The sequence below is a fragment of the Dipodomys merriami genome, unplaced genomic scaffold, assembly GCF_024711535.1.
Source record: "Dipodomys merriami isolate MVZ:Mamm:240054 unplaced genomic scaffold, mDipMer1.0.p SCAF_1, whole genome shotgun sequence".
Taxonomy (NCBI): Eukaryota; Metazoa; Chordata; class Mammalia; order Rodentia; family Heteromyidae; genus Dipodomys; species Dipodomys merriami.
The window spans coordinates 125,235,054-125,249,500 of record NW_027202270.1 but is presented as its reverse complement, the minus strand read 5'-3'; the positions used below and the strand labels follow the sequence as shown (position 1 = coordinate 125,249,500).

The 14,447-nt window shown below is 41.7% G+C and overlaps 1 protein-coding gene across 1 annotated transcript in view; it reads right to left on the bottom strand.

The window, feature by feature from the left end:
* Sptlc2 (serine palmitoyltransferase long chain base subunit 2) overlaps nucleotides 1-14,447 on the bottom strand; it is a 102,317-nt gene that overhangs the window by 5,631 nt on the left and 82,239 nt on the right. The window contains exons 10-11 of the mRNA XM_070028776.1: nucleotides 7,050-7,185; nucleotides 3,071-3,200 (exon numbers count right to left, since the gene is read on the bottom strand). Coding sequence (XP_069884877.1) covers nucleotides 3,071-3,200; nucleotides 7,050-7,185 — 266 coding nt within the window. The remainder of the gene's footprint in view (nucleotides 1-3,070; nucleotides 3,201-7,049; nucleotides 7,186-14,447) is intronic.

Here is a 14,447-nt window from a genome sequence, read left to right as displayed (position 1 = left end):
CTAAAATGTAGGAGGCAAGACAGAGGTCACTCTGGGCTGCCTGATGCTTTATTGGGTTCAAACTTTTTTAGCCAGGTCCTTTGTTGGTGTCATGTACAGATCAGACTTCATGCAGGTGTAGAAAACGCTGCTTCTGTCCAAAGCCGCAGGCCAGTCAAGATTAATGGGTTGTATCAGTAGCCAGGATGCAGGATAAAGGGTCTTAATTTATCAAAGGAAAAGGGAAGATGCTGCCTAAGTGTGGCTCCCCAAGTCTCCCTAACATTGCACAGACTTGTTCAATCTTGCCAGGCACTAATGGCTCACTCATATAATCCTAGGTGCTTGGGAGGCAGACAGTGTAGGGATCATGGTTCTAGGCTACCATAAGCAGAAGAAAGTTTATGAGACTCTATCTTAAAAATGAACTGCAAGCCAGGCGTCGGTGGCTCACGCCTGTAATCCTAGCCACTCAGGAGGCTGAGATTTGAGGATCTTGGTTCAAAGCCAGCCCGGGCAGGAAAGACTGTGAGACTCCTGTCTCCAATAAACCACTAGAAAACCAGAAGTGGCACTGTAGCTCAAGTGGTAGAGTGCTCGCCTTGAGCTGAAGAGCTGCCGTCAGCCCCATAACCGACAAAAAAAAAAAAAAAGGCAAAAAGCAAGGCTGGAGGCCTGGCTCAGATGGTAAGGAACCAGTCATGAAAGAAGTTCTGAGTTCAACCCCCAGCATTATCAAAGAAAAACTTGGCAATCACATTTCTACAATTCCATACAAAAATGCTCACCTCATATTTCTGAATTGGTTACCAGTTTAAAGACATGTTTTCCTGTTCTTAAATTTAATTAAAAAAAAAATCAGTGTTTGCAATGGAATTTTACTCATCCATTAGAAAGAATATTGTGTCATTTGCAGGGAAATGAATGGAAGTAGAACAGATCATGTTAAGTGAGGTAAACCAAGCTCAGAGAGACAAATGGTGCATGTTTTCTCTCATATGTGGAAGCTAGATCCAAACTATAACTGGACAGGATAACTTATAGAGGACTCTAGGCACTCACACAGGGAGACTAAAGGAAGATACTCTTAGAGGAGGAACCCAGCTCCTCTGAACATTTAAAATGCCATTCACTGAAATGAATTCCAGGAAATGGAAACATGGGGTTTTTGTTGTTGTTGGTATTATTGTCTGTTTTTGCCTTTCTTCCTTTTTTTTTTCCTTTCTGGGGCAGAGCAAAGGAGAGAGATAGAAAGGGAGGGAGGAAGGATAAATAAATGCAGTCATAGTATTCAGTATCTATTATGTGGAACATGAACTATGTAGTTTGTGGGCAGGGATGGGAGGGGGAAACTAGGGAAAAGGGAAGGAAGGGGTGACATTGTCCTGAACTCATTACCTGAAATGGTAACTACAATGTACAATACCTTAATAATAACAATATAATAATTATATATATATATATATATATATATATATATATATATTTTTTTTTTTTTTTTTTTTGTCGGTCGTGGGGCTTGAACTCTGGGCCTGGGCGCTGTCCCTCAGCTCTTCAGCTCAAGGCGAGCGCTCTACCACTTGAGCTACAGCGCCACTTCCGGTTTTCTGGTGGTTTATTGGAGATAGGAGTCTCACGGTCTCTCCTGCCCGGGCTGGCTTTGAACCACGATCCTCAGATCTCAGCCTCCTGAGTAGCTAGGATTACAGGCGAGAGCCACCAGCGCCCGGCTTATATTTAAAGTTAGTGTTTGAAGAAAGGGGAAAAAAACTACCAATAACATTCCTTATGCATTTTAATATAAGTAAAATATTCTTCATTCCAGAAGAGCTGGACCTCAGTATGCTGTAAGAGCAGTGGTGCAATTGAGATGGATAATTAATTGAAAACTCCATGTGGAACCAACTTAAGCCTGAATACTAGCTGGAAAAAAAACCCATTAACCTGGGCTGGGAAGGTGGCTCAGTAGTAGAGCACTTGCCTTGCATGCATGAGGCCCTGGGTTCAATTCCTCAGCACCACATAAGCAGAAAAAGCTGGACATGGCGCTGTGGCTCAAGTGGTAGACTGCTAGCCTTGAGCTGAAGAGCTGAGGGACAGTGCCCAGGCCCAGAGTTCAGGCCCCACGACCGGACCCTGCCCCCCCCCCAAAAAAAAACAACTTTAACCTTAGTCCCCTAATCTCTGATATAGGATTTATTAATTTAAAATTCCACATGACAGATGGCCATACCTATCATCCTAGCTGCTCAGGAGGCTGAGATCTGGAGGATCTAGAGGTTTGAGGCCAACTCAAGCAGAAAAGTACATGAGACTCCATCTCCAAAATAACCAGCAAAAAGCCAGGCTGGGGTTATGGTAGAGCAGCAGCTATGAGTAAGCAGGCCGAGTAAGCAAAAGCTCCCTCTCCCCCCCCCCCGAAAAAGTCCAATGGAAATAATAGCTATTACACATCATTCTTGGTGTGAAGTATTTATGAATAAGGGGAACTTTTCAGATTCCAAAGGAACATCCAGCAAGAGGTTTGGGAATGGCCTGATCATTTCTTTATGTGCAAAGATGACAAGAAAGTAACAACCAGTCAAGGAAGAGAGAAGGCTCAAGAAAGAAAATGTTATAGACATAACATATAAAAGCAAATTTATAAACAGCTGGAGTAGAAAGAGAGCTCTACAGCTGCAGAATCCATAACTAGGGAGAAAATGGTACAGGATGAACTGGAGCTATGCATGGTAGCATACTCTTATAATCTCAGCTCTCAGGAACCAGGGGAAGAAGTAGGAAGACAGTTCAAAGCCAGTCTGGGCTACATAGTGAGTTCCAGGTTAGCCTGGGCTATGTAGAAAACTCAAAAAACAAAATATAACAAAAATGAAGCTGATAGATTTTCTCCAGAGCTCTGACACTGGTTTGGTGGGTGATGCCTCTGAGTCTGTAATTGTCGTCTGTCAATGCATTGTGTACCTCTGCTCTGTCTTAAAAGCAAGGATCTTCAGTGCTCAAAGAATGGCAGGTTCAATGCTGATTAATTTCAATTGATATACAGCTCCTTTTAGTATCGACATAGTTATACTAAGGTTAAATGACTTACCGTATCAAGTATTTCTTTGGTATGAGCTGCAGATAGGCAAAACCTGGCTCTTGACTCAATAATGGGGGTAGCAGGAAATCCCACCACCACTACACCAATGTTCCGCTTCAGCATCTCCCGTCCGAAGGCTCTGTGAAGGGGAAACCAAGGAAAAGAAAGCAGAAAGTTAATAAAGCATGTGGTACAATTACAATGACTTCCTGTCCCAAGTGATTTAATCTCTTGGTGATAGAGACATTGATAGCTTGTAATACAAGTGTTCTCTGAAATCTAAATTTAAAACCATTCAGTCTTATGATGGTCTTTTCTCCTTTACTACTGTGAAGGAATTGGTGGAGACAAATTTTTTTTTTTTTTTTTTTGGTGGGTCGTGGGGCTTGAACTCTGGGCCTGGGCACTGTCCTTCAGCTCTTCAGCTCAAGGCTAGCGCTCTACCACTTGAGCTACAGCGCCACTTCCGGTTTTCTGGTGGTTTATTGGAGATAGGAGTCTCACAGTCTTTCCTGCCCGGGCTGGCTTTGAACCGTGATCCTCAGATCTCAGCCTCCTGAGTAGCTAGGATTACAGGCGTGAGCCACCAGCGCCCAGCTGGAGACAAATTTTAATGCTATTTCCCTAAAGTGATTTATGATTATAGCCTTAAAAAGTGTCTTCAGCCAGGTATGGTGATGTACACCTCTATAATCCTAGCTACTTGGGAAGACAGGGCAGGAAAATTGCAAGTTTAAAGCCAGCACTGGCAAAGGTAGTAGGCAAGAACCAATCTCAAAAACAAAATGGGTTGCGTATGGTGACTCATGCCATGCTTGTTATTCTACCAACTTTGGAGGTGGAGATTCGGAGAGCTGAGGTCAAATTGGGCAAAAGGTTAGGGAGACCCTATCTCAATCAACAAGTTGGATGTGGTGGCATATACTTTTGATCTCAGGTATGTGGGTGGCTACCGCTAGGAGGACTGCCGTATGATGGCTGGCCCTGAGCTTGAAAAATAACTAAAAACCAGCCAACAAAAAGGGCTGGTGTTGCTCAAGTGGTGGAGTGCCTAGTGCCTAGCAAGCTTTGGGCCCCGAGTTCAAACCCCCATACCACCAAAAACTATAAAAATACAACCTAGGTATAGGAATGAAACTCAAGTGGTAAAACGCTTGCTTAGCATGAGCAAAGCCTTGGATTCAATCCACAGCACCACAGAAAGAAGAAAAAAAAGTGTTCATGAAATTTACTATATGATTCAGAGGCTACACAAGGAACCTGAGTAAAAATTGCTGTCCTCAAAACAAAAAACAACTTAAGGTCTGAGGACAGAGGATTTGTGTGACATGGGTATTTACTACCACTGTGAGCCACGTCAGGATGGCTCCCTGGCTCCGGACCAGGCATTCCTCTGATTGACTGACAGGAAAGCTGCCTTTAGGACACAGGTTGCTCTTGATCTTTGCCAGGCCAGCTGGCATCCTGGTTTCAGCTGATTACCCAGACTATGCAATTCATGTTCAACAACAAACTTCGCCTGAAGCCAGCTGTTTTGTGGTCTTACTCCACATCTGTATCTTGCTATGGCCTTAGTGTGCATCTGAATCTTGCCTAAACAACCAATTCTAACTTTCTTTTAATTTTTGCTTGCCAAATTATGTTGTTTTGTCTTTTCTTATTGATCTACCTTCTTTCTTTTCTACTTTTTGCTTCATTTGTTTGCAGCATTTGTTAGGAAATAAAAGGTCCAGCACATCTAAAAGCCAGTCTGTTCCTAATCTCCCAGTACTAGTGTCACTGTGCACATCTCCTGTGTCAGGACTGAGCAGTGCCTCTTCCTGAACAGCTGAGTGCTTCACTCCAATTCTTCCTCTCCCTCCCTGCTTCGTAACTATCACGTACACTGTCACTTTTGCTTGTGTAGACAGATTAAACACAGTCCTCTAAATCCTCCAGATCTGATAATCCTCCAGTGTATGATATCTCCATTGAAAGAAAAATAAGAAAGTCTCCACTACTTCCTCTGGAGGCCAACTGCCCCATGACTTGGTGTTGAAAACTGAGCTTTCTTCTCTGAGAGCACCTCTTCCCCTGTACTTCTGGACTCTTCCCTATTCTCTTTGAGTGATATGGGCTATGGTGGGCATAAGTGTCAAAGATGAATAAAAATATATTTGTTCTTTTATTTATTTAGCCAGTCCTGGGGCATGAACTCAGGGCCTGGGCACTGTCCCTGAGCTTGCTCAAGGCTTTCATTCTACCACTTGAGCCACAGTGCCACTTCCAGCCTTTTCTGTTTCTATGGTACTAAGGAATCCAACCCAGGGCTTCATGCATGCTAAGTCAAGCACTCTACCACTAAGACATATTCTGAGCCCTAACTGTTCTCAAACTTGAGAAATGGTCCTTATCCAATTTCATATTTAAGATTCAGCTTAAAATGAATTCAGCAGAGCCTGGTGCCAGTGGCTCTTATTGGCAATCCTAGCTTCTCAGGAGGCTGAGATCTGAGAATCATGGTTTGAAGCCAGTCTGGGCAGAAAGTCTGAGACTTAGCTCCAATTACCACCATAAAGCGGGAATGAAGCTGTGGCTCAAGTAGTCTGATAGTAGCCTTGAGGAAAAAGGGTCAGGGACAGTGCCCAGGCTCTGAGTTCAAGCCCCAGGACCGGAGCACATACAAAAAAATGACTCATCAAAAAGTACCTTGGGCTGGGAGTGTGGCTTAGTGGTAGAGTGTGTACCTAGCATGCATGAAACCCTGGGTTCAATTCCTCAGTACCACATACATAGAAAAAGCCAGAAGTGGCACTGTGCCTCAAGTGTTAGAGTACTAGCCATGAGCAAAAGCAGCTTAGGGACAGCAACCAGGCCCTGAGTTCAAGCCCCAGGACTGGCAAAAAGAAATAAAGAGGTGCCTTGGATTGGGCTGTTGCTCATTTGGTAGAACACTTGTCCTGAATTCAATCTCTTAATGACAAAACAAAACCACACACAAAAAAACCCAAAAAAACAAAAAAACCCACTTTTAGTGGTTGGGAGGCTGAGGTAGAAGAACCTCTTGAGCTCAGGAAATTGAGACCAGCCTGAGAAACATAACAAGATTTGCCACAAAACCAACCAACCAACCAAACAACAACAAAAGCCAAGCTAAGATAAACAAAAAAACCCAGCAAAATTAAAACCCCAATTTAAAAAATAACCATTTTTCTTATTGAAGCTATACTTAAGCATGATCATTCCTTTATTCTACAACTTGGGCAGTTCTGCATATACATAATATATATAATATAATATATAAGTATATATAATTCATTTGGTTTTCAAATGTCTTTGGATTTCATTATATGAGTGGACTTCTTAAGTCTACTGGAAGATATCCAGGACAAGGCCCTCCCTTATGTAGCCTTGCACAAAGCAAGAAAGCTGCTGTGGTATAATTAGCATACCTGGTAAGTATCCAAGAGCCTCTGGTGCAGAGGGCCCTTCAGCTCCCCAGTGTAACGTGTTCCTGCATGTGGCCTTTGCACAGATGCTCTGTCACCAAATGCTGGCTCTGAGCCTCTTCCTCCCTTTGCGGAGATCCATCCTTCCTCACACACTCTTCCACACAGCTTGCTACCTGCCCGCCATGAGATGCCTTCTATCCTAGAGCCTGCTCTATTTTTCCACCTTCTGGCATTCTATATACCATGCATATTTGTTCATCTGACTCTTGTCCCCCAACTGTAAGCTCCACAAAAAAAAAAGGGTTTGTGTAGTTTGTTCACTGAGCTATCCCAAGCCCTTAAAAGAGTGTACATTCAATGCATTCAATTCAAATGTTTGTTTAATGGAAGAATAACAAGTTAATATTTTGCAACTTGGAATCCAATTATCTAACAAACGAAGATCAACACAACTAGGATAAGTCAATTTTCCTTAGCAAAATACTGAAGCCCAAGTCTCATACCACAGGTGCTCCAGTCTGAAGAGAGACCAGTCTGTGACCCACAATTAAACGCACCCAATTTTGGCTGGCATGTAGAGCATCAGAGGCACCACTGGGGAATCTTCATTTCCATAGATGATGAAGCCCATTTCCTTCAGGCGTCTCCTGAAATACCTCGTGTTCTCAGCTAACTGCTGCACACACTCTTTGCCTGGAAAATCGGGGGAAAAGAAAACAAAATTAAAGAAAAAGGTGTAGGAAAAGAGGTAACTGCTACCTCTCTTCTATCTTTTCTGTCTAATCAGGCCTCCATTTTGTCTCCTCCAACAAAAACTATTTTCCCATAGTAAATTGAATGGAATACAAATACAAATAAACATGGCTTATGTTTTTGTTTTTCAATTCAGTCATTCTAGCTACTGACAGCACTATTTTTTATTTTTATTTTTTTGTCGGTAGTGGTGCTTGAACTCTGGGCTGGGTGCTCTGTCCCTCAGCTCTTCAGCTCAAGGTGAGTGCTCTACCACTTGAGCCACAGTGCCACTCCCAGTTTTCTGGTGGTTTATTGAAGAGTTTCCGGGACTTTCCTGCTCTCCTCAGATCTCAGCCAGGTCCTGAGTAGCTAGGATTACAGGCGTGAGCACCGGTGCCCGGCTCATGCTCAGAATATTTCTACATGTAAGCCAGAGGAAAGGGCATTTTATTTTAGCCTCATAAATTTCCTCTTTTTTCATGATAGTTAATATACACTATGTGGAAAATAAACTATGTGACTTGTAGGCAGGGATGAGAAGAGGAAACTAGGGGAAACTGAAGGAAGGGGTGACATTGTCTAAAAGAGAAATATATGCATTACCTGAATTGTGAAATGGTAACCCCTCTGTATAACTCCTTAATAATGATAATCCAATTATGTATTTTAAAAATCTGTACTTTTTATTACTGTTTTCTTCAAACTTAGCAGGCAGCATTACCCTCTGTAATAAATGACTATAATGACTTTTTTTTTTGGGTCAGTCATGGGACCTGAACTCTGGGCCTGGGCACTGTCCCACAGCTCTTCAGCTCAAGGCCACTTGAGCCACAGCATCACTGCTGGCTTTTTCTGCTTATTGTGGTACTAAGGAATTGAACCCAGAGCCTCATGCATGCAAGGCAAAGCACTCTACCACTGAGCCACCTTCACAGCCCCTGTAATAATGCATTTTGTTCATCTTCCCGAAAACACAAATTAAAATGAATGTTTCTCTAGTTGCTAAATATTTAGCCAATTTGTTAGCTCAATCTATGAACTGACATCTAAACAAATTATTCTGTTTTATAGAACAAGCCAGTTAGTTCAAAAGATGAGCTTGCAAAAAACTATTTTGTGGTCTTTCTTAGCCAAAACTACAAATTTAAAAAAATGGAGTAATTTTCTCACAGATATTAGAAAGTTAGCAATTTCATATTTTAAAAATCCAAGCATGAAGCCTGGTGCCAGTGGCTCACCTATAATTCTAGCTACTCAGGAGGCTGAGATCTAAAGGATCACAGTTCAAAGCCAGCCCAGGCAGCAAAGTCTGAGACTTTCCTTTTGAAATTTAAATGAAGCTTAAAAAAAAAAAGAATGCTGTCTTCCATTTAACAATTGTAGTACCATTTTCCTTCATTTCCTTTTGTAAAACTCCTTTTTATTAAGTAGTTGTACAAAGTGCTTACAATTCCATAAATCAAATTATGAGTACAATGTTTCTTAATCAATGTTCTTCTCTTTCTTCCTTCTCTCCAATTTCCCCTCTCCTGTCCCTATCTACAAGTTATACAGTTCATTTTTTTACAGAGTATACATTGAACACAATGACATTTTTCTTTTTTTTTTTTTTGGGTCCGGTCATGGGGCCTGAACTCTGGGCCTGGGCGCTGTCCCTCAGCTCTTCAGCTCAAGGCTAGAGCTCTACCACTTGAGCCACAGTGCCACTTCCGGCTTTTTTCTTTTTGCTTATGTGGTGCTGAGGAATCGAACCCAGGGCCTCAGGCATGCAAGGCAAGCGCTCTACCACTGAGCCACCTTCTCAGCCCGAATGACATTTTTCTTACCATTCCTACCTGTGAGATTTTTATCCCCAATTAACCACTAAAGTCTGGAAGTAGAGGCTATGGCTCAAGTGGCGGAGTGCTAGCCTTGAACAAAAAATATCTCAAGGACAGGGCCCAGGACTGGTAGGATACAATTCAAAGAAATTAACAAATCAATTTACCTGCCTGCTATACATAAAAGGCTGAGCAGTCTTTTTTTTTTTTTTTTTTGTAGGTCGTGGGGCTTCAACTCGGGGCTTGAGCGCTTTCCCTCAGCTCTTCAGCTCAAGGCGAGGGCTCTACCATTTGAGCTACAGCACCACTTCCGGTTTTCTGGTGGTTTATTGGAGATAAGAGTCTCATGGAGTTTCCTGTCCGGTCTGGCTTTGAACCGTGATCCTCAGATCTCAGCCTCCTGAGTAGCTAGGATTACAGGTGTGAGCCACCAGCGCCTGGCTCTGAGCAGTCTTTAATCTCTCTCTTTCTTTCTCTCCCTTCCTACTTCCTTCCTTCTTTATTTTCTTTGCGCTGGGCCTGAGGCTTGGACAAATTTTTATAACCAGTCTTTTGTTTTTTTAATTTAATTTTATTTTATTTGTGAACATACTGTACAGAGGGGCTGCAATTACATGGGCAGGATAATGCATACATTTCTTACCAAGCATTGCAGCCTCCTCCTTTGTTTACCCTTCACCTCCCTTCCCAGCCTCCCCTCCTCCCCCCACCCAATTATACCCCCCTCCCCCCCCAACCAGTCTTAATGATATTGTTTACATACAATAATAAAATTCACCAATTTTGTGTGTAACACTGAGTTTTAATAAATCTTACAGTTTTCCCCTACCCTGTAGGGGAAAATTTTAATCTAGAATTACTTTAGTTCCACTAAGGAGATCCTTTTCTGATGACTCTGTTGGGTGTATTTTCTAGAAGTCTTTCCATTTTGGTGGGAGAAACACAAACTATTCTGACCTGTATGTGAGTGCCAGGAATCACTTTGTCTCCGGTTTTACTAACAGATCTTTCCTCAGCCCCTGGGTAACTTCCTTTCATTTCTATGAAGATCATCACTCTTCAAAAAGCTCAAGAAGACCCTTCTACAGATGCTCAAAATGGACTCTGCACTCCTTTCCTCTCCCACACACTGCATATTATACATATAATTTGTAACTGTACTCATTATCTTTTTCATATCATAACTCTGTTAAGCCCTCTTACCAGAGATTGAGATCAACTAGCCTCAGTTAATAAATATTATATTATATATATATATATTTTTTTGTTGGATGTGGGGCTTGAACTCTAGTGCTCTACCACTTGAACCACAGCACCACTTCTGGCTTTTTTCTGTTTACATGGTGCTGAGGAATTGAACCCAGGGCCTCATGCATGCAAGGCAAGCACTGTACTGAGCCACCTTCCCAGCTCCAATAAATATTATTTTATTCTAAGGATACTAAGAAAAAAATACATGTTAAGACCTTAATTCAGGTGCTGGTGGCTCATATATATAATCCTAGCTGCTTTGTAGGCTGCAATCTGAGGAGTGCAGTTCAAAGCCAATTCAGGCAGGAAAGTATGAGAGAGTCTTTTTTTTTTGGCCGGTCCTGGGGTTTAAACTCAGGCTTGGCTCTGTCCCTGAGCCTGTCTGTGCTCAAGGTCTACCACCTGAGCCACAGTGCCACTTCCCTCAGCTCTTCAGCTCAAGGTGAGAGCTCCACCACTTGAGCCACAACACCACTTCTGGTTTTCTGGTGGTTAAATGGAGATAAGTCTCACAAACTTTCCGGCCTAGGCTGGTTTTGAACTGTTATCCTTCAGATCTTAGCCTCCTGAGTAGCTAGGATTACAGGCTTGAGCCACTAGCGCCCAGCTTTAATACTTGTTTTTTTTAAATGGGAGTTTCATGGACTTTTCTTCCTAGGCTGGCATTGAACAGATCACAGCTTCCTAAGTAGATGAGCTTACAACAGAAATGATACACCAGTGTCTGGCTCTAAGGAGTTTTCTTAAAATTGAAGGAAATATCTGGTCTCAGTTTAGCACTGCTTAAAAAAAAAAAAAAACCCACACACAAAAAAATCAAAAAAGAATAACAAAAAAAGAACTCTTAAGGTTTTCATTCTTCCCTCAGAAAGAACACAGATGGGTCTAAGGGGTCCAGATTCTTTCTCCATTTCAAACATAAATCTTTACTTTAAGGGTAATAAAAAACATAAAAACAACTGAGAAAAAAAAACCTGTACTGATTGTCTTGAACTTTACAAATGAACTTCACTGTGTGGCTGTCCTTTTGAACTTCTTTACTATGGTTTGTTAGGATAAAGCCATTTTTAGAACCTCTAACTATAAAATAGTTCAGCATGAAAGAGATAGAGAAAAGTAAATGTGTGCAGTTAATTCCTCAGAGAGTAGAAACCTTTTAGTCCTCAAATTCTTTTCTTTTTTTTTTTTTTCTTTTGATGGGTACTAAGGACCTTAGGCCCTCAAGTTTGCTTTAGCCAAGCCTATTTTGGAGATGGAGTCTATCAAACTTTTCTGCCTGGGCTGGCCTTGAACTATGATTTTCTAGATCTCATCCTCCTAAGTAAATTAGGATTACAGGTGTGAGGACTTTCTCACCAGTACTGGGCTTTTCCTTATTCATCAAACAGGGTCTCAGTTTTAGGTCTGGTCCAGCTTGGACCAGGATTTTCCAATTTATGCCTCCTGTATAGTGTCTATAGACACACACTATGTCTCCTGTATAGATGTCTACCAGTATGCTCAGCTTTCAATTGGTTAAGATTGGGGGTGGGGGTGGGGGTGTTTCCTGGTGAACTTTTTGCCAAAGATGGCCTCAACTTCCTATCTTTTATTTAGTATTTTATGCTTGAGATTTAACTGTCCATCTTTATTTATGCCAAAGGTCTTAGTTTTACTGTTTGGAAGTTTGCTCTTTCTAACATTTTACTTTGGTTGGATTATAATGAGAAGAGAAAAAGGAATTACACATTTTACTCCTGTTGTTTTTCTTTCAAAAAACAAAATTAAACTCTTTTCCAAGACATTGTGCACCAGAACATGACAAAGTATATTCTCTACTGATAGCAGAAGTAAACTTTAGTACCCTCAATATTTCCTCTATGTTAAGAATGTGTGTCCACTGAAATGTAAAAATATAGAGTTTATTCCTTAAAGACTTTTTTTTTTTACAAGTGGTAATACCAGATAAGTCGAAGCACATGAAAACTATGTTGTCAAAGGCTGATATCATAGGAATTATGGAAGCTCTTAGCACTGAGTCCCTTTAGGTAAAAAAAATGTATGTAAATATCAAGTACAGTGCCAGGCTCAATAAATGTTTGTTTCCTTGCCTTTTGGCAGAAAAGTAATTCCTAATTGGAGGAAATTATATTTTGCTTCAGTAGCACATCTCTAAATGTTACCCAGTCAACTACTAACCTGTCTTACTTCCTGATAGATGCTACTGTCTATCTACCATAAGCAAATGGAGGAATATTTCACTTAACTTGGCATTATCCTGCATTAATCCCACTATTGCTAATTCTGGTCTGAGGACAACTCAAGTCTTTTTTCAGCTGTAAGTATCCTGGGCATATATGAAGGAGGAATAAGGTGTGAGCAAATTGTTGCAGTTATACTGATGTTACAGTAAATAATACAAATGGTAGAAAAATCTCAAGTGTTCTCAGAAGAACAAGTAAACCTGGGTTAAGAAAATTTCAAATTCTTTTTGTGGATGAACACTTAAGCTGCATCATGCTTTTAAGTATCATATCAGTAACTCATTTTCCCCTTCCTCCCTCTGCCTAGGACAGCTGGACTGCAATCTTCTTTTTTCTTTTGTTGGTCATGGGGCCTGAAATGCATGTGAGGCAAGCACTCTACCACTGAGCCACCTTCCCAGCCCCCTCTTCTTCTTCTTTTTTTTTTTAAGAAGGTCAAGGCCAGGGTCTCTGGTTTTTTGTTTTATATTTGTTTTTGTCTGTTATGGGCCTGAACTCTAGGCCTGGACGCTGTCCCTTAGCTCTTCAGCTCAAGGCTAGCACTCTACCACTTGAGCCACAGTGCCACTTCCGGCTTTTACTGCTTATATGGTGCTGAGGAATCAAACCCAGGGCCTCATGCATGCAAGGCAAGCTCTACCACTGAGCCACCTTCCCAGCCCGACTGTAATCTTCTTACTGTGCACCACCATGCCAAGCTGCCAGATTGTTGGTTGAAATGGGGGCCTGACTTTTTGCCTAGATTGGCTTCAAACCAATCCTGACAATCTCTGCCTCCCTAGTAGCTACGATTTCAAGCATGAGCCATCATGCCTGGCCTTGATGATGATGACGATGATGATGACAATGACAACGATGATGATTTTGGTGATGGGTCCTGAGCTCTGTCCCTGAGCTTTTTTGCTCATGGTTAGCACTCTAGCAACTGACTCACAGCTCCACTTCTGGATTTTTTTTTGGTGGTTAATTGGAAGTAAGAATTTCAGCCAGTGCCCGTGGCTCATGTCTGCAATCTTACTTAGAAGGCTAAGTTCTAAGTATTGTGGTTCAAAGCCAGCCCGGGCCAGGAAATTCCATGAGACTCTTATCTCTAATTAACCACTAGAAAACTGGAAGTAGTGCTATGACTCAAAGTGGTAGAGTGCTAGCCTTGAGCAAAAGGAGCTCAGGGATAGTGACCAGGCCTGCTCAAACTGGCTTCAAACCTTAATCCTCAGATCTCAGCCTTCAGAGTAGCTAGGATTACAATTATGAGCCACTGACACCCAGCTGATAATATTTTATGTATGCTAGAAGACAGGAGTATAATTTCATACTTCCACATGTGAAGATCCAGTTGTTCCAGCATCATCTGTGTAGTGGTTCACACCTATAACCCTAGCTACTTGGCAAGCTGACATCAGGAGGATCACAGTTTAAGGTCAGCATGGGCAAAAAGACCTCTCAACCAATAAAAAGCTGAGCCCAGTGGTACCCCTGTCATCATCCCAGCTGGATAGGAAGCCTAACAGGGGGACTGAAGTCCAGGCCAATCTGGGCAAAAACCAAGATCCTATTTGAAAAATAATGAAATCACAAAGGGCTGAAAGCATGGCTTAAGTGGTAGAGCACCTGCCTAGGAAGCACAAGGCTCTGAGTTCAAATTCCAGTTTAAAAAAAAAAGAAAGAAAGAAAAAGAAAACACTACTGGTTATCTCCTGCAAGGGAGAATAAAATGAGAAGAGGCAGTCTGGGAAATTTCTGGAGACTGGAAATGTTCTACTCTGCTCTGTGGTCTGGATGGGATATATGTTCATGTGATGGTATACTCAAGAATTATAAAGTTTACTGTATAAATATCACTAATGCAATAAAAATTAAACAAAAAAGTTAGGCACTTGGAAAATCACCTAAAATCTCTCTCTTT